General features: G+C 34.9%; 2 protein-coding genes across 2 annotated transcripts in view; one reads left to right on the forward strand and one right to left on the reverse strand.

Annotated features, from left to right (window-relative positions):
• Nucleotides 1–16,785, reverse strand: part of LOC138716295 (uncharacterized) — a 33,898-nt gene extending 17,113 nt beyond the window's left edge. The window contains exon 1 of the mRNA XM_069849228.1: nucleotides 16,647–16,785. Coding sequence (XP_069705329.1) covers nucleotides 16,647–16,664 — 18 coding nt within the window. The 5' untranslated portion in view covers nucleotides 16,665–16,785. The remainder of the gene's footprint in view (nucleotides 1–16,646) is intronic.
• The window catches only part of LOC138716301 (uncharacterized transporter slc-17.2-like), a 341,565-nt gene extending 321,097 nt beyond the window's left edge, over nucleotides 1–20,468 (forward strand). Inside the window, exon 12 of the mRNA XM_069849233.1 lies at nucleotides 20,402–20,468. The gene's annotated coding sequence lies outside the window, so the exon portion shown is untranslated. The remainder of the gene's footprint in view (nucleotides 1–20,401) is intronic.
• The last annotated feature ends 4,731 nt before the right edge of the window (nucleotides 20,469–25,199 follow it).

The raw sequence follows: 25,199 nt of genomic DNA on the forward strand, positions 1-25,199 counted from the left end.
TCATCATCATCATCATCATCATCAACAACATATTATCAAAGACTGGATCATCATCATCATAATCTTATTAAGGACTGGGACTTGTGGTCCAGAACTTACTATCGACTACCCGTAGCCATATTATAGTCCTCTATTACGACGGAAAGTTACAAATTGAAGTAGCGACCTACATTTGTGAATGAGGCGCCTGAATCCATTACCGATAGATGACTATTATTGATGTGCTCACAAACAAAACAAAGAAACAGCACTTGCAATATAGCGGCACCTCTGCACGAGTCTATCATTCGCGACTTGATTCGAGCCTTGATACACAGTTTGTGTTTGGCTGGAATGATGAACACAAGAGTCATCACTTGTGATTATCTGGACTAGCATATCGTCCCTACATCCCGTCTCGTCGGTTAAGTCTCCAACCTGTTCCACATTTGCCTCCATGACAATCTCGAGTGGTGTTCGATGTCTGTCAAACCTTCAGAGATCTCTTGCTTTCAATTTTGTTGTATGGAGCTTGTCATGACAGATTATGCTCAGAAAAGTCGTACAACGAAACGCTGCTCGACAATGGTACACTCGTGCAGATGTGCCGGCATCTTGCAACTGTTGTTTCTTTGTTTCACTTGTGCCTTGACACCTGGACCTGGATAATTCTGTCATCTACCGGTGATAGATCCAGGTGCCTCATTAAAAAATGTACTTCAATAATTCGATTTATAACTGATGGCTCTCTTGCGTAATTTGAGCATGTACTGTTAATAATATTGATAATTTTATTTGTTTTGAAAATTCCCTCAATTGCAATATTGACTGAAGCCTATTATGCGACCTACAAATACGATGATTGTACAAGTCCGACAGGTGGCGCTGGTGACATTCGTGAATCCGACGCTCACAGGTGGTTCATTCTTCATTCATAGAACATCTTGTTATTCCTCATCTTTTACAATATCCACCTCGCGTCAATGGAATTCCTTGTCACAAAGTATTAGGGGCTGCAAGACAACAAACACCTTTAAGAACAGCTTAAAAGATAACCTTATTAGCATTTCACTCCAATCATACTGATTTAAAATATTACTGACTACACTGTTGCTTTTTTTCTTTAGACATCATCCTGATTGTGCTGCATTTTCAAAATTGTCTCATAATAATCTCTTTCTATTATCTAATATAATTTGAAATATATTAACATTCTATGTATTTTAGTTTAATTCTGCTACCCAGTTTATTTCAGTGTTTAATTAATAGTTCATAGTATTTTGTTGTTTAATTCGTAAATAACTCTTGTATACATGTAACTCTCATCTAAATCAAATTGTTGAATTCTTTGTAAGTTCATGCATATGTATATACACTTTTTGCTGGTTGTGTGGAAGAGAAGGCCTTACGGCCTTAACTCTGCCAGCTAAAATAAATCATTATTATTATTATTATTATTATTATTATTATTATTATTATTATTATTATTCTGATAGGACCAGGTTCTGTTTCACGGAGGAGTAACCTGATAAGCCCCAGATGGTTCATTCTGATAGGACCAGGTTCTGTTTCACGGACGAGTAACCTGATAAGCCCCAGGAGCCCTAAACCCTTCCTAATCAGCCGACGCTGACAGGTGGGCCATTCTGATAGAGCCAGGTCCCGTCCGCATACAATAGCCTGATAAGCCCCAGGGGCCCGAAAACCCATACTACCCCTAGACTTCACCCTAGCTTATTTTTACTACTGCAGTTGATGAATGGAAGAGTAGGTGGGGAGAGTATTTGTGAAATTATAGAAGGAAACGGGAGTACCATGAAAAAAATCCTCTGCTTTATCCACAACAAATTTCATCACAACCTGACTGGGTAACGAACTCAGGCCATCTGCATGGAAGACTAGCGCGTTGGGACTTGAGCCACAGACGCGGCTATTTGCAATATTATTATATGAAGATATTAAAATTTATATAAGATAAAACAGCTGCAAAGAATAGCACGTATAACTTATCACTTCACACGCGCGCGCACGCACGCATACACACAAAAGAGTCTTCATCCTTTTCCTAGAATTAAATAATTTACTTTCAAGATTGAATAGAAGTTTTTAGATATTTGTATAAATTACAATATTTTTCCCCCGCGAAACACGAGAACTTTGTGCCGAGATATAGAAAATAAACGCTATTAAATTCTCCCTGTGCATTTACATACAACAATGAAAGTATAATGGCGATGTGCATCAACCTTGGTACAAATAAAAATAAGTAACCGTGGTTAAAGTGTAATTTCGGTGCACAATTTGTAACCACCGATTACTTATACATGGTTAACTGACATCCCATTTAGGCCTAACTAGAATAGAGTTTGTGATGGTCCACTGTTTCTATAAACTGCAAATAGGAAAGCATTCATACCAATATACTGCTCTGACGATTTAGTAGAATGGGTTTGAGTTTAAAGAAAGCAGAAAACAGTACAAAGTGGTCTGTTGCGGTTAGAATCCAAGCCCCCGCGGTAAGGCATCATGTCGTAAAACGTTCACGCCTAAGTATTTTTGACAACGTAAATATTAATCAACTCCTAGAAAATATTAAGAATATTTCTGGAGAGATTAAGATAATATTTTATTTACTTATTTATTTATTTATTTATTTATTTATTTATTTATTTATTTATTTATTTATTATTTAGATATACATATTCTAGGAATTAAAATTAATTTGTATTAACAAATACCCTACATCAGATTCACTTTTTATTAATGGATTAACAATTCTTAAATAACCTTTCTCGTATGATCGATGTTTTCCTGCCCATAATATTCCTCAACTTTCATGCTCTACCGCTTGACGATTGCAGGAGACTTGGTCTGCGTGTTATATCTACATAAGTAGGTGAACATTGACATCGACGAGCAGTCAATAAAGATGACTGTCAGCGTTTAAAAACGACTGAGGTTACTCCTATATCGAAACGAACGTATCCTATATTTTCATTTTCATACGTTTTTCTTTTGACGTTATGTTTCCGGGTTGCATTTCTTTTAGAGATGAACGACGATCGAGAAAGCAAGACTAACAGCGCCCGCAAAGCCGAAAACCCGCACGACAATGTTGTATACGTCGCGTCGTTGATGTAAAGACTGCTTGTGAGTGTTTCGAGACGTCGAGATTGATCACTCCCGAAGTCCCGAAAGTCAAGCAGCCTTGAATCGCCACAGTTGTTTATACCTGACTGAACTTTTATCTACTTTGGCAACTGTTATATATGTATAAACAATCAAGTAGCCTATTTGAAACATCATCTCTACCTTTCGGTGTGTAATAATCCGTTCCCCAGTCTTTATTTAATTACTAGGCCCTTATTAAAAGGCTAGGAATTTTCTTTTCATATGTTTGAGATCAAGTGTGCAATCTCAAGTAAAAGGATGTTAACGTTATTTTTTATATTTCTTAGAAATGCAAATTTATTTGAGATTTTTTTTTCTATTTATATAACCATAGGTAATATCATATACTAGAACGAGAACATTTTGATAAGTAAGATAGGCTAATGCAAGAGGGACTGTGGACAGTGTTGGTAGAATGACGGGAAAACCCGAGGAAGACTCTCAAAACTTTGGCTTTGTTTGCTACATCACCGAGATCTAAATTCGGGTCCGCTTTGCCAACTGAGCTATCCAGGCTGCGTCGGTTTTACAGACTCCCCTTCACAGAAAACTAACTTAGGGAGAAGCTGAAATGAAATATGAAAATCCTTGATAGAGTCCTACCACGTAAATTTTTAACTTTTCTTTAACATTTAAACTCTAAAAACAATAATCTCGCTAAATACAGGATGATTCAGACCACCCGAAACAGTCATTTATTTCGGAAATTAGTGCATGAAAATTTTCGAGACAAAAATATTTATAACTAAATCACATGTGAACTTTCACTTAAGCTTGATATCATCAATCAGCTCTAACAGGAAGTAGGATCAGTGGCGTATCACTTAAAAATTTCAAATAGGAGTTGGGGTCAAATAAGGTACCATTTGATAGAGCTCTTCAAAACAAACGTTTTTATCAATTCCTACTCTTTCAATGAGAAAGCGTACAAAAAGACAATGCCATCAATATTGAGAAATGTTACAAGACAATTAATGTTGACATGTCACTGAAAGGCTTGACAATTCCATTAATTTTTTATAAATTTTCAAACTGTCTGCCGTTCTGAGCAGAACACACCTGTACTCTTCTTCTAACACTGTCAGTGACTCCTAATATTTCGGCGTTGTCAAGTGACTGGCAGAGTAGGAATTAATAAAAACGTTTCCTATGAAAGTTGTTTGTTTTGAAAAGCTCTGTCAAATGGTACCCTATTTGACCCGACTTTCATTTGAAGTTTAAAAATGATACGTCACTGATCCTACTTCCTGTTAGAGCTGATTGATGAAATTAAGTTCTAGTGAAAGTTCACATGTAGTTTAGTCATAAATATTTTTGTCTCGAAAATTTTCATGCACTAGTTTCCGAAATAAATGACTTACGATGATCCGAATCATTGCCTTTTCGTACGTTTTCTCATTGAAAGATTAGGAATTAATAAAAACGTTTCCTATGAAAGTTGTTTGTTTTGAAGAGTTCTATCAAATGGTACCCTATTTGACCCCGACTCCCATTTGAAATTTTAAAGTGATACGCCACTGACTCTACTTCCTGTCAGAGCTGATTGTTGAAACCAAGCTCAGGTGAAAGTTCACATATGGTATAGTTATAAATATTTTTGTCTCGGAAATTTTCATGCACCAGTTTCCGAAATAAATTACTGTTACGGGTGGTCTGAATCACCCTGTATAACAGTTTAAATTACCTGAGATGAAACTTGTTTCCCTTACGTTATACTAAACTTTTGTGCGAGATCGTGCGTATTTGCTTGTTTTCCGCACAGAACCAATACGCGGTAAGTGTGAAATACCACATTCAGTATTCCTAACGTAACACACATAACAATGTCCCTCTTCTTACCGCTTAAGCGCGGCATTCATTTTACTGCTTTAGGCTTTTAACATATTATTTTTAGAGACGTTTAACATAGTAATAATTATAAATTGGAAACTTACCACTGCAATTTCACCTAAATTGCAATGTTAATTATTGTTTTTAAATATTTGCAAAAATTAAGTAAAGTCTACTACTCCACGAAACTTATTGCATTCCTGATACAAGTAACATTAAGGAAGCCGTGAAAAAATCAACAAGATTCCAGATGCCGATGTTATTACTGCAATATGTTATATAAATAATATTGTTAAAATATTAAAATGAAAAATAAATCATTACATAACCTTACCGTTTGTTTTAAGTTCGCATTTATAGACTGGGGGGGGGGGGGTGAAAAAAGACAGACGTATATCACGGCCTGCTGGAGTATAGGCACCGTGCATGGGTCTCAAAATCGTACTGGTGGCGCCGCGCAGTGTCTCAATTCCTAATTAACAACAGGCTCGCGGTCATTCACTAGTCATGTGTGATATAGAAATTACATGCGCCTTTCTGCCGATAAAAAGTTGTAATATTAGTAAGAATGGGTTCATTGATTCATAGTGTTCTGCCCAAGGGCAGGTCTTTCACAGCAAACCCAGCAATCTCCAGTCTTTAATTAATTTATAGACTCAGTGGAAAGTTCAGTACTGCTAGAGGAGTGTAAAAATGTAACTACAAAGTTCCTGAAATATCAGTGAAGTTGTTTGGCATTTAAATCAGATTTCAGACCATTGAATGAGGGTGAACAGTCATATTACGAAAACATTGATATATTTATATTTGATGTCATGACGTGCGTAATATTTGTGTGTATAATGTCTCTATAAATTCCGTATTTTAATGTGATTTAATTCTAAAAGTAGTCTTAATTACACTTCCTGAATAATGGGCGACTGCAAATTCTCTAAAACACAACACATAATGAACAATATCATCAACATACTACTTCTGATTGAGGTTCTGGCTGATATGTACATCTGTTATCAGGCTGTACATCTCACTTGACGATAATATGTGTCAGAGGAAGAACAATATTGTTTGTATGCATATGAAGTCTGACTAGTGTAATTTGTAGCTAGTCGGCGATATATGCAATGGAAGGGAAAAGGAACTGGCCACCATACCCCATGATAGTCTGGCCTAGTTGGTGCTTTGTTGGTATCACTACGTTTCGCTTTTTCAATCTTTTCCTCGACCATGAAAACGTCAACATACCGCTCTTGTAACATATATTACTATTATACTTATATTCAGATGTTACAGAATTTTGAGAAAATTACACGTATATTCCATTTCACATTCCAGAATCCGTTAGTTGCAATACAGTTAGTTAGAAAAGAATATGAATGTTTTAGTGCCACAAAAACGGTTCACTTTAAATGAGAGAGCGCGTGTAGAATATTTGAATGCAAATATCACATTAGCATTTGAAACAGGGACTGTGCCGCTCCCTGCCAAATTAGAATACTGCGCCGACTAATTCCGCTGTTTTCGCAGGAGCCTCAGAGCAAAGTGTCAGATTTCGAGGGCTGATTGCCGTGTTGAACATGATTAGTGGTAATAAACGCACATATGCCTGAGGTGTGATTCGATCGTGGGAGAAATTTAGGGTCAGATTTCAGGCCAAGGCCAAATTTGAGTTGTGTAAACACTACACGAGACACTGAATAATTTGTATGCATTGAAAACTCGTAGGCCGTCCTCTTTTGTGTATTGGCTATTAAAAGACTCGAAATCCATTTTAAAAATCATACTAAAATCTCACTGCAGGAAATACAAATTATAATTACTGAAAATTGTAAACAATGAACCAATAGACTTATCTTCACTGAATTATTAAAGAAACTTTAATTTAATTAATTGTAATGAAATTATTATTTAAATAATCATAATGATATAATGTAATATAAGACTGCTTCACTAATCTTATTATATAATTTGCTTAAGTTTTGTGTAGGAATAACTTTTTACTGTTAATTTGAAACTAAACTTTTTCTTCTTTCTGCCCAAAACTTTATGTTACCGTACTGTTTGTTCTTATTTTGCTTTCTTTAATTCTTGAGATTTTGTATGTTTTCCACAGACTGTGGTTACAGGACTTCTTAAATTACATTGTGCAACAAATGTCTGTGTTCTTGTATAGCTCCTACATATGAGTTAGCACGTTGGGACATACTCGATAAATTACAAAAGAAAGTTGTAATTTACCGTAGTTGATTAGTTTCGACTTCTTCTTAGCCATCTTTAGAACCAGTGAGGTCCTTGCTTGTTTCCAGTCCTTCTGATGTTGCTTTGGTTTCGCGAGCGTTTGTGTTCGGTAGTGTGGAGTCAAATAGGGGTATGTTCTGAAATGTAATTGTATATTCAGGACAAGTTTTGGGTGTGTTTTTGTGTATCTGTATATTTCGTACTGTTTAGTGTGTTTCATTTTAGTTTTTCGATTGATTATGTGGAATTTTTTGTCCGTTTCTATGTTGCTGTAGTTGTGGTTGGTGTTGTAAACTTTTCTGCGTATGTGGAGGTATTGTGTAATTTGGTTATGGCTGTGATGTGTTCCTTGTATCGTCTTTGAAATTATGCCTCAGTTTGTCCGATGTAGAAGTCGTTACAACTATTTAATGTTAATTTGTATATTCCTGTTAGGCTTTATTTTTTATTTTTTTTTTGCCTGTGTGTTCAGATGTTTTTTGTAGATTTTTTGTGTTCTGTATGCAATGTTGTAATTTAACAACTTAGTTTCAAATTAACAATAGAAAGCTGTTCCAAACAAAAATTAAGTGATATAAAGTCTTAAAAGCGTGTAATCAAAATATATAATTTGTATTCCAAATGCTGTTTCAGAACTTGAGGATTTAACAGCCTATATCAGAACAGTAGTAAATAAAATAGGAACCTATTCCCTGCAACATACATTAAAAAAAGAACTTAAGTAGGATAATTTGTAGCTGGAATATTGTTATACGCACGATAAAACTCAGGCTATACCTCTCAGTATATTTTCGTTGACTGTTCCATCCTCCCAAAATACTTCCTCTTTCCTTCAAGCACCATGAATAAGGATATCTATTTATCTATTCTTCCCCCTTGGTTGGAGGGACACGGGCTGGAGACTGCCCTCGCACACAGACCGCTTAGGTGGGATCATTATACTACCGGGAATGAAATGATGTGCATGCCCTAAGGCCTCCCTTTACGGTTTCCATGCAGGCTGCCCCGAAGTCCCTTAAAGTCTGCAGAATCCTTCTGCCTTCCACGTAGTCATCACGGCGATCCCTCAACCCAATCCCACGAGCTACGAGCCCACAGGAGAGCCCATAGTACATTGCACTACCACCAGCAACTAATGACCACATTCCACGAAGTCCGAGTTCAGTGACAGCACGCAGCTGATTCTACATTAGAGCAAGCCCGAAATATGGGAAAGAAACGGTGATGAAGAAAGAGGAGAAGTGCAATTATGTTGGCTCTCTTAAATTGACTGAAACATATTGTGAATTAAATCAATGGCTGCCCCAAAACACGCTATGTTTCATATAAAACAATTTTACCTCGAAAAGAAAGCAGAAACGAGCAAAATTGTATTAAACTGTTTTGTTTAAAATGTCTAACAAAAATAATCCTCTGAAATTAATGACATTACTTACGGTTCATTCTGTAGCCTATATATGAATTATCACTCTACTCTATAGTGCATAAATTTCACATTCTAATAAAACCATAATTAAGGCTAATAAACACAGTAGGGATATCGGTCCTGGGTGCTTACCATCTCTATCCCCAAGGAAAACCCTTTGGTATTAATATCCGTTAGAGACAATATTGTGGCAGATCAAAGTCCTTACAAAAGAATGTGATTGCAGCGATGTTTTTTTACAAGAAGTCCAGAAAAGTAGACAAAATTCATAATATGGATCATACAGTGTGAATCAAGCTGCGAGGGGACAAGAAATGAACTACTCAACAGTGTGGCGTATCGTCAAAAATTGGTTTATACCTAAATAAATCACATTCCTTTATGAACAAAATTGTATTGTTAATTCTTTGTAAACTTCTTAACAAAGAAGATATTCAAATCTTTTGAGACTTAGTTACTTACTTACAAATGGCTTTTAAGGAACTCGCAGGTTCATTGCCGCCCTCACATAAGCCCGCAATCGGCCCCTATCCTGAACAAGATTAATCCAGTCTCTATCATCATATCCCACCTCCCTCAAATCCATTTTAATATTATCCTCCCATTTACGTCTCGGTATCCCCAAAAGTCTTTTCCCTCCGGTCTTCCAACTAACACTCTATATGTATTTCTAGATTAGCCCATTCATGTTACATGCCCTGCCCATCTCAAACGTCTGGATTTAATGTTCCCAATTATGTCAGGTGAAGAATACAATGCGTGCAGTTCTGCGTTGTGTAACTTTCTCCATTCTCCTATAACTTCATCCCTCTTAGTCCCAAATATTTTCCAAACACCCTTAATCTCCGTTCCTCTCTCAAAATGAGTGTCCAAGTTTCACAACCATACAGGGCAACCGGTAATATAACTGTTTTATAAATTCTAACGTTCAGATTTTTGACAGCATACTACATGACAAAAGTTTCTCAACCGAATATGGAATCTATCGAATAAGCAGTCGTGGACAGCCGATAAGGGGTGGTCCTCCAGCTTGGGGGTTGGGCGAAGGGCTAACAACCCATCACCGTAAAAAACAGCTTGTTACGAATCCATAAAGTAGAGACAGGTAGAATAATATTGCATATTGACAGGCAATGTTTCTAAAGATTTTACAAGGACGTAGGTACATAACAATATTACTACTATCACGTTGTCTAGTATAAATTCATTCCGACATTGCATTGCTGTGTGACTGGAAGATTATAACACAATACACGACCCAGCCGCAGAAAGTGAAAAGAGAACGACTTTGAGAGCGGATCTGTATCAGATCAAAACAAGCCTTCCATGCGGAGAAGGACGGTCACTTCAGGCGAACCAATTCACTTGAAGGTTAACACTTACTAGGTACAAGTAACTCTGACACAGCAAAATCGCATTGCGCATAGCTCTCGTCTGCACAAAAAATATATCCGCAAGAAAGAAATGAAAGGTTAAATTCATCCAAAATTATAATTTTACAAATAAATGTATCTATAGCAATTGCCTTTTTGTTTACAGCAAAGCTATGTGACAGTTAAGACCGACTCTTTGCGCAGTTGGCTTGCAGCTCAAACAACTTGTGAGTGCGGTGGGTTGCATAACAACTCGGTGATCGAAAGATAAAGTGGAATGTTTACAAACTTCATGCCGTCCCCCACCCGTGAAATTGCTTTTACTTGGGAATTAACGTCATTGTGTATTAACGTTTCTGCCTTGAGAAAGGTTCGTGTAATTATGTGAACTCTGCAACAGCTGTGTTATATTTTCTCGTCTTGTATCCTGGCAAACAATAACAACGCTATCGGAGATTTTAAGCATTTAAATCATATCTCATAATTAATTTTCAAAGAAAGCTATGTAAATTTGTATTGTGACAGTTTATTATAACTGAAATAGAAAATAATAACTTCTATTCTATGCGGTAACCGACGTTGCTCAGGCAGTAGAGCGTTTGCCTTCTGATCCTGGGTTGCACCCGGACGTGGTTCTATTCCCGGTTGTGCTTATTATTTACTTAATTTTTTTTTTCAGAATTATTCCTCCAATTGTTTGATAATCATATGACGAATACTCGGTCTCATCTCGCCAAATACAATATCGCTTTTACCGACACCTTCGGCGCTAAATAATCTAGGGAACATAGTTAAATAAGAAACGAAGATAAAAAAAAGATTCTATGTGTCAAATAATGGTTATTTTATAAATTGAAATGTTAATAAAATCACGATTATCCTGTATTATAACGGCGTAAAAGCTTCTTACTGTGTATCTATTTACGTTTCGAAGATTTTACATTCGGAATTGAAGGGTTCAGAACCATAGTGGGCCAAGCGCCATTTACTAAAACCGTAGAAAACAAGAGTTAAAATAAATATAGCTAGTAATATAAATTATACACATTAAAACTAAATATGTCAATCTATGGTATTCACTTAACTTTAACCCTTGCTTTCTCCGTTTTTAATAAATGGCGCCTGGCCCACTTTGGCTCTGAACGCTTCAATTAATGTAATATAATAAATCCCGATTTAATAAAATACTATTAAAATTATAAAACGTTAATTTGTTATATTGATATCAGCTTTATATTAATGCTTAATTTGTGTGATCGAGTGTCCATTCATAGTCCATAAACAGGATGTAGTGAAATGGGTTTTACAGACACTGAGAGATTGCAAGAGAGATAAAAAGCGAACACATTTTAAGTGAAAAAATTCATAAAGTAAGGAAAGTTATTTTCCGACCGAAAACAACGCTTTTGAAGTTATATTGAACAGAGAATCAAATTTTGTACCTAGCCAAAAGAAACTGTATGATTGTAAGATTATTATTATTATTATTATTATTATTATTATTATTATTATTATTATTATTTTATATCATTCTGATGCCGCTGTATGGTTGTAAGATTATTATTACTAGCGCCAAAGAATATCGCGCCTCTATCACGTTTGTACTGATATCGGTAGCCGTAAAATCCAACAACCTGTGTAATGTACGAATATAATCTTGAAATGGAAAACAAATTCTATGAACTTCCAACTTTACAAAAATTTTATTTCCGTTGATGTGCAGCATTTGTTACTGCAATACGTTTAACGTATTTTTTAAATTGAATTTGCATTTATTGAAATTGCAATTATAAAGGATATAACACATATTTAAAATATACACTAATAAATTATTGATGTTGGTCGGAAAATTGATTCTCACATCACATTCATATAACATGAATAATTATATTCGTTTTTGTCTCTCTTAACATCACTCAGATTCTATAAAGCTGATTTAATTACTTACTTCCTGGTATATAATATATTTCTGAACGGGTATTTTGTTGGCTTTCACGCTACTGACTCCAGTTAAAATCTCGCGAGTAGAAGTGAATTTTAGTGTGAAGGAATATGATGTCAAACGAGGTTTTATCTGAACACTTACGATTTTTCCTTCAATATTCCAATATTTATCTATCTTTTATTCCCATTCATGAAATTAAATTTAAAAACATGAATGGAAACACAAAAAATTACCATTTCATGAATTGATCCAATGAACCTGGTATACTTTACAGGATGTTTCAGAAATACTTTGACAAACCTTGGGGCATGTTCCTCACACCAAAACAAGGAAAAAAGTCCATATAAAGATATGTCCGAAAATCCTTAGTTTTTTAGTTATTAATGAAAGAACATAATGAAACATCTGTTAGATATTGTCAGCTTGGTAGCAAGTGTTGCAACTTTAATCAATTCAGAAACTCATAACAGATGTTCCAAATGTTCTCCTCTTGCTTCCACACACGCATACACTCGTCGGATCATGGACTCCTTGGCAACACATAGCCATCTAGGTTACAATGGTGCATCAGCAGATTTGTATCGGTAACATCATTCTATTAATTATTATCGGTTACAAACTTACAAGTTAAGTTATTGGATTGTACCTCGAAAAACGTTGAACGTAAACTTTCATTGTTATGAGTTTCTGAATTGATTAAAGTTGCAACATTTGCTAACAAACTGACAATATCTGACATGTTTCATTATGTTCTTTCATTAATAGCTAAAAAAAACTAAGGGTTTTCGGACATCTGTTTATATGAACGCCTTTTCTTGTTTTGGTGTGAGGAACAAGATTCCAAGGTTTGTCAAAGTATTTCTGAAACATCCTGTATATCCCATACGTAGTGATTGTTTGTTTCAAGTAGTCCTGTACTTTCAAAAGACTTAAACAATACTTACTTACTGGCTTTTAAGGAACCCGGAGGTTCATTGCCGCCCTCACATAAGCCCGCCATTGGTCCCTATCCTGAGCAAAATTAATCCATTCTCTATAATCATATCCCACCTCCCTCAAATCCATTTTAATATTATCTTCCCCTCTACGTCTCGGCCTCCCTATAGGTCTTTTTCCCTCCGGCCTCCCAACTAACACTCTATATGCATTTCTGAATTCACCCATACGTACTACATGCCCTGTCCATCTCAAACATCTGGATTTAATGTTCTTAATTATGTCAGGTGAAGAATACAATGCGTGCAGTTCTGTGTTGTGTAACTTTCTCCATTCTCCTGTAACTTCATCCCTCTTAGCCCCAAATATTTTCCTAAGAATCTTATTCTCAAACACCCTTAATCTCTGTTCCCCTCTCAAAGTGAGAGTCCAAGTTTCACAACCATACAGAACAACCGGTAATATAACTGTTTTATAAATTCTAACTTTCAGATTTTTCGACAGCAGACTTAAACAATACACAAAATAAATTGGAACTCTCGTGTATTGATTATTTTAGGAGGTTATTTATTTCACACACCCCACATTATGAACTACAGTAGTGGAAAAAAAACCGGACCGACCCTTGTAGCTGATACAAAAGAATCCTGTGCTGTGTATTGTGTCAATTTCAATATGGATAGTGAAGCCAGAGGTATGTACTGCTATTTAATGTAAAAATATGCAGTTATCTTTGCCGATTAGAGGTAGAAATGGAATATTGATGCCAGATGAAAATAAAACTCTCAAAGTTTTTTCGTCTGTAAGTTTGAGGCACTGAAGGAAACAAAAGACGGTAAGGATCGAAAAAATGCAATAAATTTTATAGTTACAATTAATTACACAAGATGAATGTGTTTTGTGACTAGCAAAATTTGAATCTGTGACTCTGAAATCAGCTACAAGGATCGGTCCGTTTTTTTTGCCACTACTGTACATAGAAAGTTCTGATATGATGAAAATACAGTAAGACGATTATTTCATGAGATTAACGAGCACAATATAAGTTGAAGAAAACCAGCCGAATCACACACATCTATTATCACGGGATTTTTCGAAGTTCGAATCTGTTATCATTGCGAAATACTATATATATATATATATATATATATATATATATATATATATATGTGTTTGTGTGTGTGTGTGTGTGTGTGTGTTTTTGTGTATATAATAACGGACAGACAGACGGGCGGACAAAGTGTCTGACTGAATTGAAGCCGAGTCTCTTTTTCACAATGCAATCTTGGATATAGAATCTGAAGGAAAATTGATTTCAATAGAAAGTCTTATGTTTATAAGTTTTAAAGTAACATTGGAAACACGACGATTATCTCAAGATAGCATTTATAGTATTATGACTTCCCTACATCGAAGTACAATTTCTTGAGATTTAATGGATATATGCTTGAAACAATGGGAATCTGATACATGGCTTTGATAATGACGGGTCAAGGAGATGTAATGAAAGACGTGTCTGGCGGGCTTTTACTTGAATATTTCGAAATGGTGTTATGTAGATGCATTACAAGATACTTTTCAAAGAATGAGTTACTGAACCATACAGTAAGCATTGAATTATGTGCCCAGAGTTATTCAAAAGTTAAGACGTTTTTGAAATAGCTGTAAATTTGTTTAAAGTAATGTAGGGATAAAAATGTGGTACCAGTTATCATACTTTTCTGATATTTAATCAGTAACTTTGGCACACATGTTTTTATAGCTGCACATTAATTGAAATTTTAGGATCGGCATAATTATGAATTCAAATGTAAATTTACCATTGTAAATGTTTTTGAAATTTTAAAATTATTCACTGATTTAATTAACTTACTGTACTTATTTTTATATTTAAATACCTTATGACTAGTCTAATTCAAAATCTAAATAGGTGGGTTTCAAAGGAAAGATCCCAATTATAAGTAAAATTGTAATACATAATAAAACTATAATCCCACGCCGTGGCGTCGTGGTCTAAGGCTTCCTGCCTAGGACGCTTGTTCGAGTTCTCATGGGGGAAGAAATTTTCTCATGAAATTTCGGCCAGTGTATGGGACCGGTGGCCACTCAGCATCGTGATGCATTTGGGATCATCGTGCTAACCACACGATACCTCCATTCTAGTTGGATGATCGTCTACCTCTGCTTCGGCATGTGAACGTGAGTTCACCAGCCGGCTGGCCGATCTGGTCCCTTCAAGGCTGTAGCGCCACGGATTATTATTATTATTATTATTATTATTATTATTATTATTATTATTTAAAAATCAAGAAATATCAGAAATTAAAGTGAATCCCGTTCTGGACACAATTAAAAATGATCTTTGAAATTTGTCTCAACAAATTCGTTGAATCGATAGAAGCAGATACTACATTTAATCCTGAAATACCACACCCGTGGAAAAAAGTCAAGACCTACTTCTCAAGAGACTTGCAGACTGATGAATTATATGATTGGAACAGCTATTGAAACCCCATAGCTGTTTGTTTTATGATGATGATGATGATGATGATGATGATGATGATGATGATAAAACCTTTGTGAAGAATTAAAAAACCTTTCCTCTTGATTCTCTTGTAATAAGAGTAATTCGACAACATTCTTATGCCTGTACGTATTCACTTACGGAAACTGACTTCGCTAACTTTAATCTGAACAAAATTAAAACCAAATATATGCAAAAATAAAACTTATATATACATATTATAAGCTACTATTGAAATAGGTCTAAGTGATGTATAAAAGTCGAAAAATAAATTAACATTTAGGGGATTATATATGATTTTTAAAACTTCCACAGTTTCCATCCAAAATTTGTGAAATTTAAAGTACATAAACAGGCATACATTACTATCATCCGTACAAAATTTGGTGCCATTAGGACTAATAATTTGAAATTATATATAGTATTTTAAATATAGGCCTATGTTATATTGACGTCACTTAAAAGGCTCCTTGCACCAAGGTTTTCAAAATGTTTAGTTCATATTTACTTAAAAGCTTCAAAATAATCATGCGAATAAAAATTAATTCGCTTTCAAGCTCAGATAATTTTTTTTCTTTAATTTCTGCAATCTAAGTACAATGTGAATATTCCTCAAAGGAACTTAATATTAATATTTCATACAAATGTTAAATAAATTTTATTTATTGACCTATCTGAGAAGTTTCAGACCAATATGACAAGAACTGTTGTGCAAGGAACTTTTTTATTCAAGAACCTGCTTAAAATTTTAAAGTCGAGAAAAGAGTATTAAAAAATTAAAAAAAAAAAATATTTCTCTAAACTCCCTCACGCACTGTAGGCTATGTTTGGCCACATTTGATTATATGGCTAGATAATTTAAAATAGTCTCAAGTATAATTACGATCATAAAAACAAAAAAAGAAAATGATTTTCTTAATTTTTCAGCATTATTTCACCATAGTATCTCCTTAAAATAAATACATAACAAATGAAAGAGGAACTTTAATCGTCAGCGAATGTGTTATCGGTCACTTTGTAATACATAGAATGAATACGGTATCAGAAGGCACTTACACTGTGGTATTGGCACGATTTTATTTTAAAATTTCAAATATTCGTACCATTTTTGACAGCAGTTAACGAAAACAAACAGAGCTATGTTGTCACGTAGAATAAAAAAGTGTTTGTATATAGGTTTAAGGTAACACAAGAGATGAAACAGGAAGTGAAAGAAGCACTGGGTACCTGCAGGTGCTGCCTCATGTTGATCACTTGGGAATCACTTGTCACTAGTAAACACACTCGCGTGAACTGGCTGCACGTTAGCACAAGAGTAATGGGGGCCGCGGTGGTCGGTTGCCTTTATAACCGCGACGAAGAAGACGGCAGACACGTCCGGTCGGCGCGGCAGAGGAGGGGCGGACGCGAGGAAAGTTGTGGTCGTCGCAGTCGTGATGAAAGAAGTCGGTTGCATAACCCAGGTGACGATGGGGATCGGAATATTTTGACAAAACGACACTTTTCTCCTCCAGTAAGCGACTCCAACCCTTCAAGTCGTTCTCTCAGGAACATTTCGCCTGCAGGGCCAAAATTCTCAGCGGTCTCTCGCAATACGTAATTTATATAACACAAATAAAAGTAGACGTAAGTTCTCCCAGATAAATAGTCTGGCGTTTGGGGGGAAGGAAGTGTAAACAAAACTCCGCAAAAGGCATGGAATTTACAGTCACACTGCTCTAGCTAAGATTCCGAGGAAAGAAATCTTACTCCATATTTGAGAGATTGTTGGGTTTTCCAAGAAAAATGAATGGTTTGTTTAAAAAACTTGCTAATTTGCTCAAAAACCGATTTTGACCCAATAACATAACAGACATGTTTCTTACACTCTGAATCCAATGATAAAACTATTTTCTTGCCAGTTTCTCCTATTTGTCACTGAAAATCATATTTAAATTATGTTTTTCCTTTTTCAAAATCTTCTATTTTGTTTTTCAGGCCAAACCCTACTATCTTACATTTTATATAGGAACTACGAAATATTCTAGTACATTAAGTACAGAGAATGACATAAAATATTTAAGACAAGAATAAACACGTATTAATAAAAATTTGCTGGTATATTTTAAACCCTCAGTTTCTTCTTCTCCTCTATCTTTTCACTCTACATTACACAAATCTCTTTCATTGTACTTTTCTCCATCTTTTCCCTCCCCATTATATTAACCTCTTTCATTTTCTTCTTCTTCCCCATCTTTTCACTCTCCATTATATAAATATATTTCATTTTCTTCTTCTCTTCATTATTTATTATATTAATCCTCCATCTTTCAACTCTACATTATATTAATCTCTTTCACTTACACCTTCTCCTCCAACTTTTCACTCTCCATTATATATGTCTATTTCATTTTCTTCTTATTCTTCTTCTTCTTATTCTTCTTCTCTTCGTTATTTATTATATCAATCCTCCATCTTTCCACTCTACATTATATTAATATCTTTCACTTACTCCTCCTCCATCTTTCCACTCTACATTATATTAATCTCTTTCACTTACTCCTTATCCTCCATCTTTCCACTCTACATTATATTAATATCTTTCACTTACTCCTCCTCCATCTTTCCACTCTACATTATATTAATATCTTTCACTTACTCCTTCTCCTCCATCTTTCCACTCTACATTATATTAATCTCTTTCACTTACTCCTTATCCTCCATCTTTCCACTCTACATTATATTAATATCTTTCACTTACTCCTCCTCCATCTTTCCACTCTACATTATATTAATATCTTTCACTTACTCCTTCTCCTCCATCTTTCCACTCTACATTATATTAATCTCTTTCACTTACTCCTCCTCCATCTTTCCACTCTACATTATATTAATATCTTTCACTTACTCCTCCTCCATCTTTCCACTCTACATTATATTAATATCTTTCACTTACTCCTCCTCCATCTTTCCACTCTACATTATATTAATCTCTTTCACTTACTCCTCCTCCATCTTTCCACTCTACATTATATTAATCTCTTTCACTTACTCCTCCCCCATCTTTCCACTCTACATTATATTAATCTCTTTCACTTACTCCTCCTCCATCTTTCCACTCTACATTATATTAATATCTTTCACTTACTCCTCCTCCATCTTTCCACTCTACATTATATTAATCTCTTTCACTTACTCCTCCCCCATCTTTCCACTCTACATTATATTAATCTCTTTCACTTACTCCTTATCCTCCATCTTTCCACTCTACATTATATTAATATCTTTCACTTACTCCTTCTCCTCCATCTTTCCACTCTACATTATATTAATATCTTTCACTTACTCCTCCTCCATCTTTCCACTCTACATTATATTAATCTCTTTCACTTACTCCTTCTCCTCCATCTTTCCACTCTACATTATACTAATATCTTTCACTTACTCCTCCTCCATCTTTCCAATCTACATTGTATTAACCTCTTTCACTTACTCCGCCTCCATCTTTTCACTTTCCATTATATTAATCTCTTCAATTTTCTTCACCTCTTTCACGTTCTTTTCCTTCTCCATTACAGTAATCTCTTTCATTTTCTTTTTCTCCTCTATCTTTTCATTCTCCTTAAATTAATTTCTTTCACTTTTTCCTCGTCCTCCATCTTTTCCCTCTTTATTATATAGGGTAAAGGTGCCTAATGCCGTGATATCCCTAATTCCGTTATACGTTTTTTTTTTTCACTGACTATCATGGGATTGGGTATCTTGCTTGATAGTTCGCCGAGTCTCAAAAGTAGCCGAAAGATGTAATGTTTCGAGAAAGATAGGCCTATCTGGCTCTATGATCGAACGGCAAAGCTTTGACTGACATTCGGTTTAAAAAAAGTATCACGGGATTAGGGGTATCACGGCATTAGGCAACTTTACCCTAAATCTCTTTCATTTTCTTCTTCTCTATCTTTTCCGTCTCCAATATAAATTAATCTCTTCTTTTTCTTCTCTTCCTCTATCTTCTTCTCCTTCATCTTTTCCCTTTCCATTATATTAATCTCTTCCACTTTCTTCTTCTCCTCCATCGCTTCTTCTTATCACTTACTTTTTATTCTCCATTTACTACATTGTCATTTTTCTATATTCGTATTACTTCCATTCTGTTTTATCTTCGTGATGTTTTCTTATTTTTCTTATTTATAATTTTCTTCTTCATAATTACTTCTACCTGGTATTCATTTGCATAATCTTTATCTTTTTTTATAATTTTTCATCTTTCTCTATGTTTAAGTGTGTATTCATCTCGTCGTTTGCTTCTTCCTCCATTTTCTGTTTCTTCTTTACTTCGTTTACCCTCTGCATTGTTTTAGATGTTTTGAGAAGAAAAGCAGGTACTCGCTTTTTGGAACACAGATTGGAAAGAGATATGGGTAAGACTTGTGACCCTTCGAAAAACAATGCACCTTTAAGTGCACAAAACTGCTTAGATCATTTGCAGAATTAAATAGAATAGTCCTTGGATGTTTATCGTGGAAGAGGCTGCTTTTGGATAATTTTCTTCCTAAGAATTCTGTTCCTCCTACCATTACAATTGCTCTATGACCGTAATTCCACTATCTTGTTTCTGTACTTACCTTATCCACTCTCTGTCTTCTTCCTATGTTTTCAGTGGAGTTTATTTCTTCTATTAATGTTATTACAGAGAATCGACATTCTTTCTCTCCTCAACTACCGTTTCGTTTCCTCCTCCTCTTGGGTTCAATTTGTACGAGTTAGTTATCTCCAAATAATTTTGGACTACTTTTGGTAATTACTTTTTAATTTTGAAATGTACATAATCTCAAGTTATTCCAAAGTATATGTACCAGTAAACTAATTTTATTTAATGTTGCATCTTCAGTAACACTGTTATCTTTCTTCTGTATGTACCACTGTGTCTGGCATTATATTGTATTAATATTAATTTTGTGCGGACATAAAATGTAAATACTTTAAATTTGTTTATTCTTTTACAGGTAAGTTTCTACTAACCATTCGCGGAATTTCTTTCTACGATCGTAAGGAGACTGATAACTACCCTAATGGCTACAGTGCTGCTACATGATTACAGCAATGGTATGTCATTTAAGTCGTACATAGTAATACACATATTGTTAATAGAGATGCACATTTCTTATACCCATAAATACAATTTGGGAAATGGCCTGTCTACATGTTTCGTAATGTCGGCAATATTTATTCTAGCCTATTGAAAGGGAGTTTGAAGTACAACGTTTAAACCATTTACAGTATGTGATTTTAAAATTGCCAGACAATAAGTTTTCCTTTGTGTTATTATCCAGGGATTGTTAAAATTTATATTTAAAACTGTTATAATTGTCCTTAATTGGTTTTGATGACTAAAATAGTATACAGTTTAGTGCTAGACGTGTGTTGTCTTTAGAGGGATACATTTTAAATTTATCATTTCTTTCTTAACTTCCATAGAAAACAAATGATGTTGAATTATTGTCATAGACTGGACACGTATTGTATAAAAATACATTTAAATGTTTCATTTTTTATTTCGGAAGTACATGGCAAATTCTAAATATATATTTCACTTTTGTTTCTTAATGTACTAAAACAATTTATGAAAGAGCAATGGATAAGGAATATTTATAGGTTTATAAAAATTATTCCTAAGTTATACAGCACAAATTTAATTTAATTAAATTGAGTTAGCTAATAAAGTTGAATACAGTAAGACATTTTTAATTTGCATATTATATTTCAGTGGATTACATATTAAATATTCTGGGTGTAATTTAGTTACAGAATTATACAACAGAGGGCCAAAATTAGAGACATTAGAAAAACGGAACTACTAATGCATATAGCCCCAAAGAGTTCTGAGCTAGAGTATGCAATTGATAAAGTGCTGTGTGAACATAGCTTAGTATTATCGCTTAGGTTACCATCATGCTATTCGAATTTAAATCCGATTGAACTAGTATGGTCCTTCGCCAAACAAAAAGTCGCTTACAACAATGTGCAGAATTTGTCGCTAACAACTTCGAAAACTATAACTATGGATTGGCATAAGGAAGTTTTACACATGCAGGGGTAACTAATGAATGTATTTTGAAAAAGAGACTAGATGGTAGGAGATGGTATGGAAAGAATAACGATAATTCAAGTTGGAATTAAAAGTGACGAATCTGAGGCTGAAGTTGATTACATTGAAGACAGAGATAAAGGCCGTTAGTGCATATGATTCCAGTTCAAACTGAAGTGCCGAGGAGAGGGTGCAGTATGGTGATATAGAACAGTTACAAATGTACCATGCCAGTTGTCATCGCAGCCTGAGTGTACCGATTATATCTTCCATCCTTATTTTCCGTCGCTGAAGAGCTGCTGGTAGGCAGGCCCACGATTCTGCAGCAGCATTGATTGTCTGACATAAACAAATATCCCGGGAATGTCACAGAATGTGTCAGCTGCAGTCAAACCATCTTTCCCTCTCAGTTGTCAGTGGTACAGTCCACGAGGGAAGACACGTGAAAGCTGTTTGGGCTGCTTAAACATTAGACAATTTCCAGACATCTGGAAAGTCTGTACTGGTAAACTACTACAGGTGACCATATTATGTGCCATATTTATTATGAAAGAAGATTAATTTCGTTGGTAGTCGTTTATTCAACACATATTTACACTTACAGAAGTTACCTTTAAATTCACTGCACTAGTATTTTGGCCGTACGTACTTTGCAAAACAGGCCTTACTTACTTATTAGTAGATTGCTTCTTCTCACCTACAAATTACAGTCCAACCACTCTTCATGTGATTAAAACTGTATTACTTGTCAATTAACCAGCAGTACTATGAAAGTAAACCATCTTTCTGTGTAAAACGATTTCTTTAAATCTATTTATATTTTGTATTTACGAGTAACTTATCTACGAATATTTCACACGAAATATATTAGCTTTTAGTAAAAGATTATAAGTTACAACTGCAATTTGAAATATAAGTACACAAAGGCGCTCAAACGATTGTGTGATATTTCGCATAATCTGTAAAAATTAAAAAATAAGACTTTCTGTAGTCTATGAACATTTCATAAGATAAATTGATTATAATATCTACTTCTGGATGAAGATTGATCGAATTCTATACTACTGAGCAGGCAGAAGAATAAACGGCAGCTTGCCCCCGCATTATAAAAGAGATTATATGAGGTTCAGTAGCGTTTCTTGTTATGCGCCTCGTACACTTATCGTGAAATCTATAGGCATTCTACGATGATAACTTCAGTTTAGCTGTTAAAATGCTTACAAACAACTTCGAAATGAATACAAGTATCACATGAAACGTTCAGAGTGTGTCCTGCTTCAGTGCATTTTTATACCTCCGAAGATGATGATGAAATACCCGAATTGAAGGGTTCAGAGCCATAGTGGGCCAAGCGCCACTTACTAAAAACGGAGAAAGCAAGGGTTAAAGTTAAGTGAAAACCATAGTTTAATGAAAATTGACATATCATTTAGTCATTAGTGTATACTTTATATTACTTGCTATATGTTTCCATTTAATTATGGTAATAATTTCATTTTAACACTTGTTTTCTACGGTTTTAGTAAATGGCGCTTGGCCCACTATGGTTCTGAACCCTTCGATTATCTATTCTTGCGATATGTTCGAAATGATTTGTCGTATATTTTCTTCCACTTTTTGCATTGACTGCATCCGTGGTCTGTTGGACAGCATGCTGACTTCCACATCTGGAGGTTCCGTGTTCGATTCCAAGGTTAAGCTCTCGGGGAATTTTCCTTGAAGGAGAAAAGTTCCCTGGGTGTCTAGAGTTTGGAAGTTTGTATGAATGCGAATGTGCCGGGTTGTTAACCAGGACTTTTGCTGGGCAAAAACGTGAACACATATTTCAACGTCACTTTGTTGACACAGTAATGGCATCTGCGAGCTCAACTTAAACGTACTAAGAGGTGCTAAGGAGTTAACAATTAATTAAAAAATTTGTTGTATAACTTAAAATTACAACAAAAAACTCGCTGCGATATCTTATACACCATTGTAAAACAGAAAATACACAATAGTTTGCACTACACAACGTACGGATGATTAATATCTTCATAGTTCTCAAACAATTAAAAAAATGCAATAACTTGCACTACATTACACATGAATGAGTAATAAATTCTATAGCTCACAACAAACTGAGATGAACTGCACGCATGCAATCTCCGACAAATGCCCTTGAAGTTTGGTCTGTACGACGGGCACAATACTTGCAGCATCTCACGTGGTTCATGAAATGCCTGGGATATTTTAGAAAATTTCCATAATAATTTTAACATATACGTCTGTAAAATCACAGTACGTCCTCTTAATTTTTCCTAGGTATAATGAAGAAGGTAAACTCAATACTATGTTACCTTTCCTATCACTTCTCAAGCTGTATTTATTGGTTCATTGAAGCATTGAATATTATTGGATATAGAGCTGTGTTAGATGAGAGAGAACTGGAACTCTTTCGAACTGGAACTCTTTCGAACTGGAACTCTTTCCAAACTGGAAGCAGCAGAATATTATGAAGGTGGTTCTTTATTTATCGGCCCATCAAATTTTATAGACTTTGCAGAGTCAATGAAGCACTGATACACTGAAGGGGAAAGCTAGGAAGTAAAAATTGTTCATCATAGCTGCCTAGTCCACCATAAATCTCGCTAGGACTGCAGACAAAAATGATAATGGAAGTATATTTTACGTCATTACCCATTCATCAGAACAAAACCTTTGCTCCATTTCACCCATATAGAAATTTTAATTCTCTATTTAGAAGGAAGTGAAAGGTGAAGAAGGAAAATGGTGGTGGTGATGGTGGTGGTGGTGGTGGTGGTGGTGGTGTTGGTGGTGATGGTGGTGGTGGTAGTGGTGAGTAGTATCAATTATGTAGAAACAGTTGAAAGATTGGTCAGACGATTAATTTTATTAAAGACTTCGTACTAAAAAAATATTTCATTAGCAATCGTCCACAGCAATAGGGAACCCGGATATCAACCATCTTTATGACAGAACACCGTTTCCTTATTAAATGCAGAAATAACACAATTTCACAGTAACTGTTGGTTGAGCTTAAGATGACCTATTTCCTGTGCTGTAAGGGCGAAATAATCTTTCGTGTGAATCGAGTACTGGCCTTCATACAATACTTTCTTTTGTGTTCACAGTAAATATGATCATCAAAACAGTCAAACAACCGTAACAACAACAATAAAATATAATGATCATTGTGGTAATAACATTGTGCTTAAATTGCGTGGAAAAAATTCAATGTGTAACTTTTAGCCACAAACAAATAACACAATGTTAATAAAAGTAGCATAACATACGAAATAAAAATATACCGGTACTTAAGTAGTTTGTTAAATTTTATTAAATTCAGCAAAATTTGAAATAAACTATTAGGCCTAAATATTTCAAAGATGTTGTACTGTTAATGATTACAACTTGTTCGAAAAGTAAATTTAATATCGTCTAACTAATTCTAACAAATGCTATTACAGTTAAAAAAAAAAGATTCCAAACTCCTCTCCAGAACAAAGAAATTATGGTGCTACAAAGCGATAATCCTATTTTTAGCACAGAGCATTGCTGGACGAACACCGTTGTTGGATTTATATTGAACTAGCAAGGGAAGTTGGAATTGTTTCTGATACGATTCTTCACATACTTAAGAAGAAGTTAAAAATGAGGAGAATCTGATATCGGTGGGTTCCACACAATCTTAAAGAAAACATGTGGCATAGAATGAA

Source organism: Periplaneta americana, chromosome 16 (genome assembly GCF_040183065.1).
Source record: "Periplaneta americana isolate PAMFEO1 chromosome 16, P.americana_PAMFEO1_priV1, whole genome shotgun sequence".
Taxonomy (NCBI): domain Eukaryota; kingdom Metazoa; phylum Arthropoda; class Insecta; order Blattodea; family Blattidae; genus Periplaneta; species Periplaneta americana.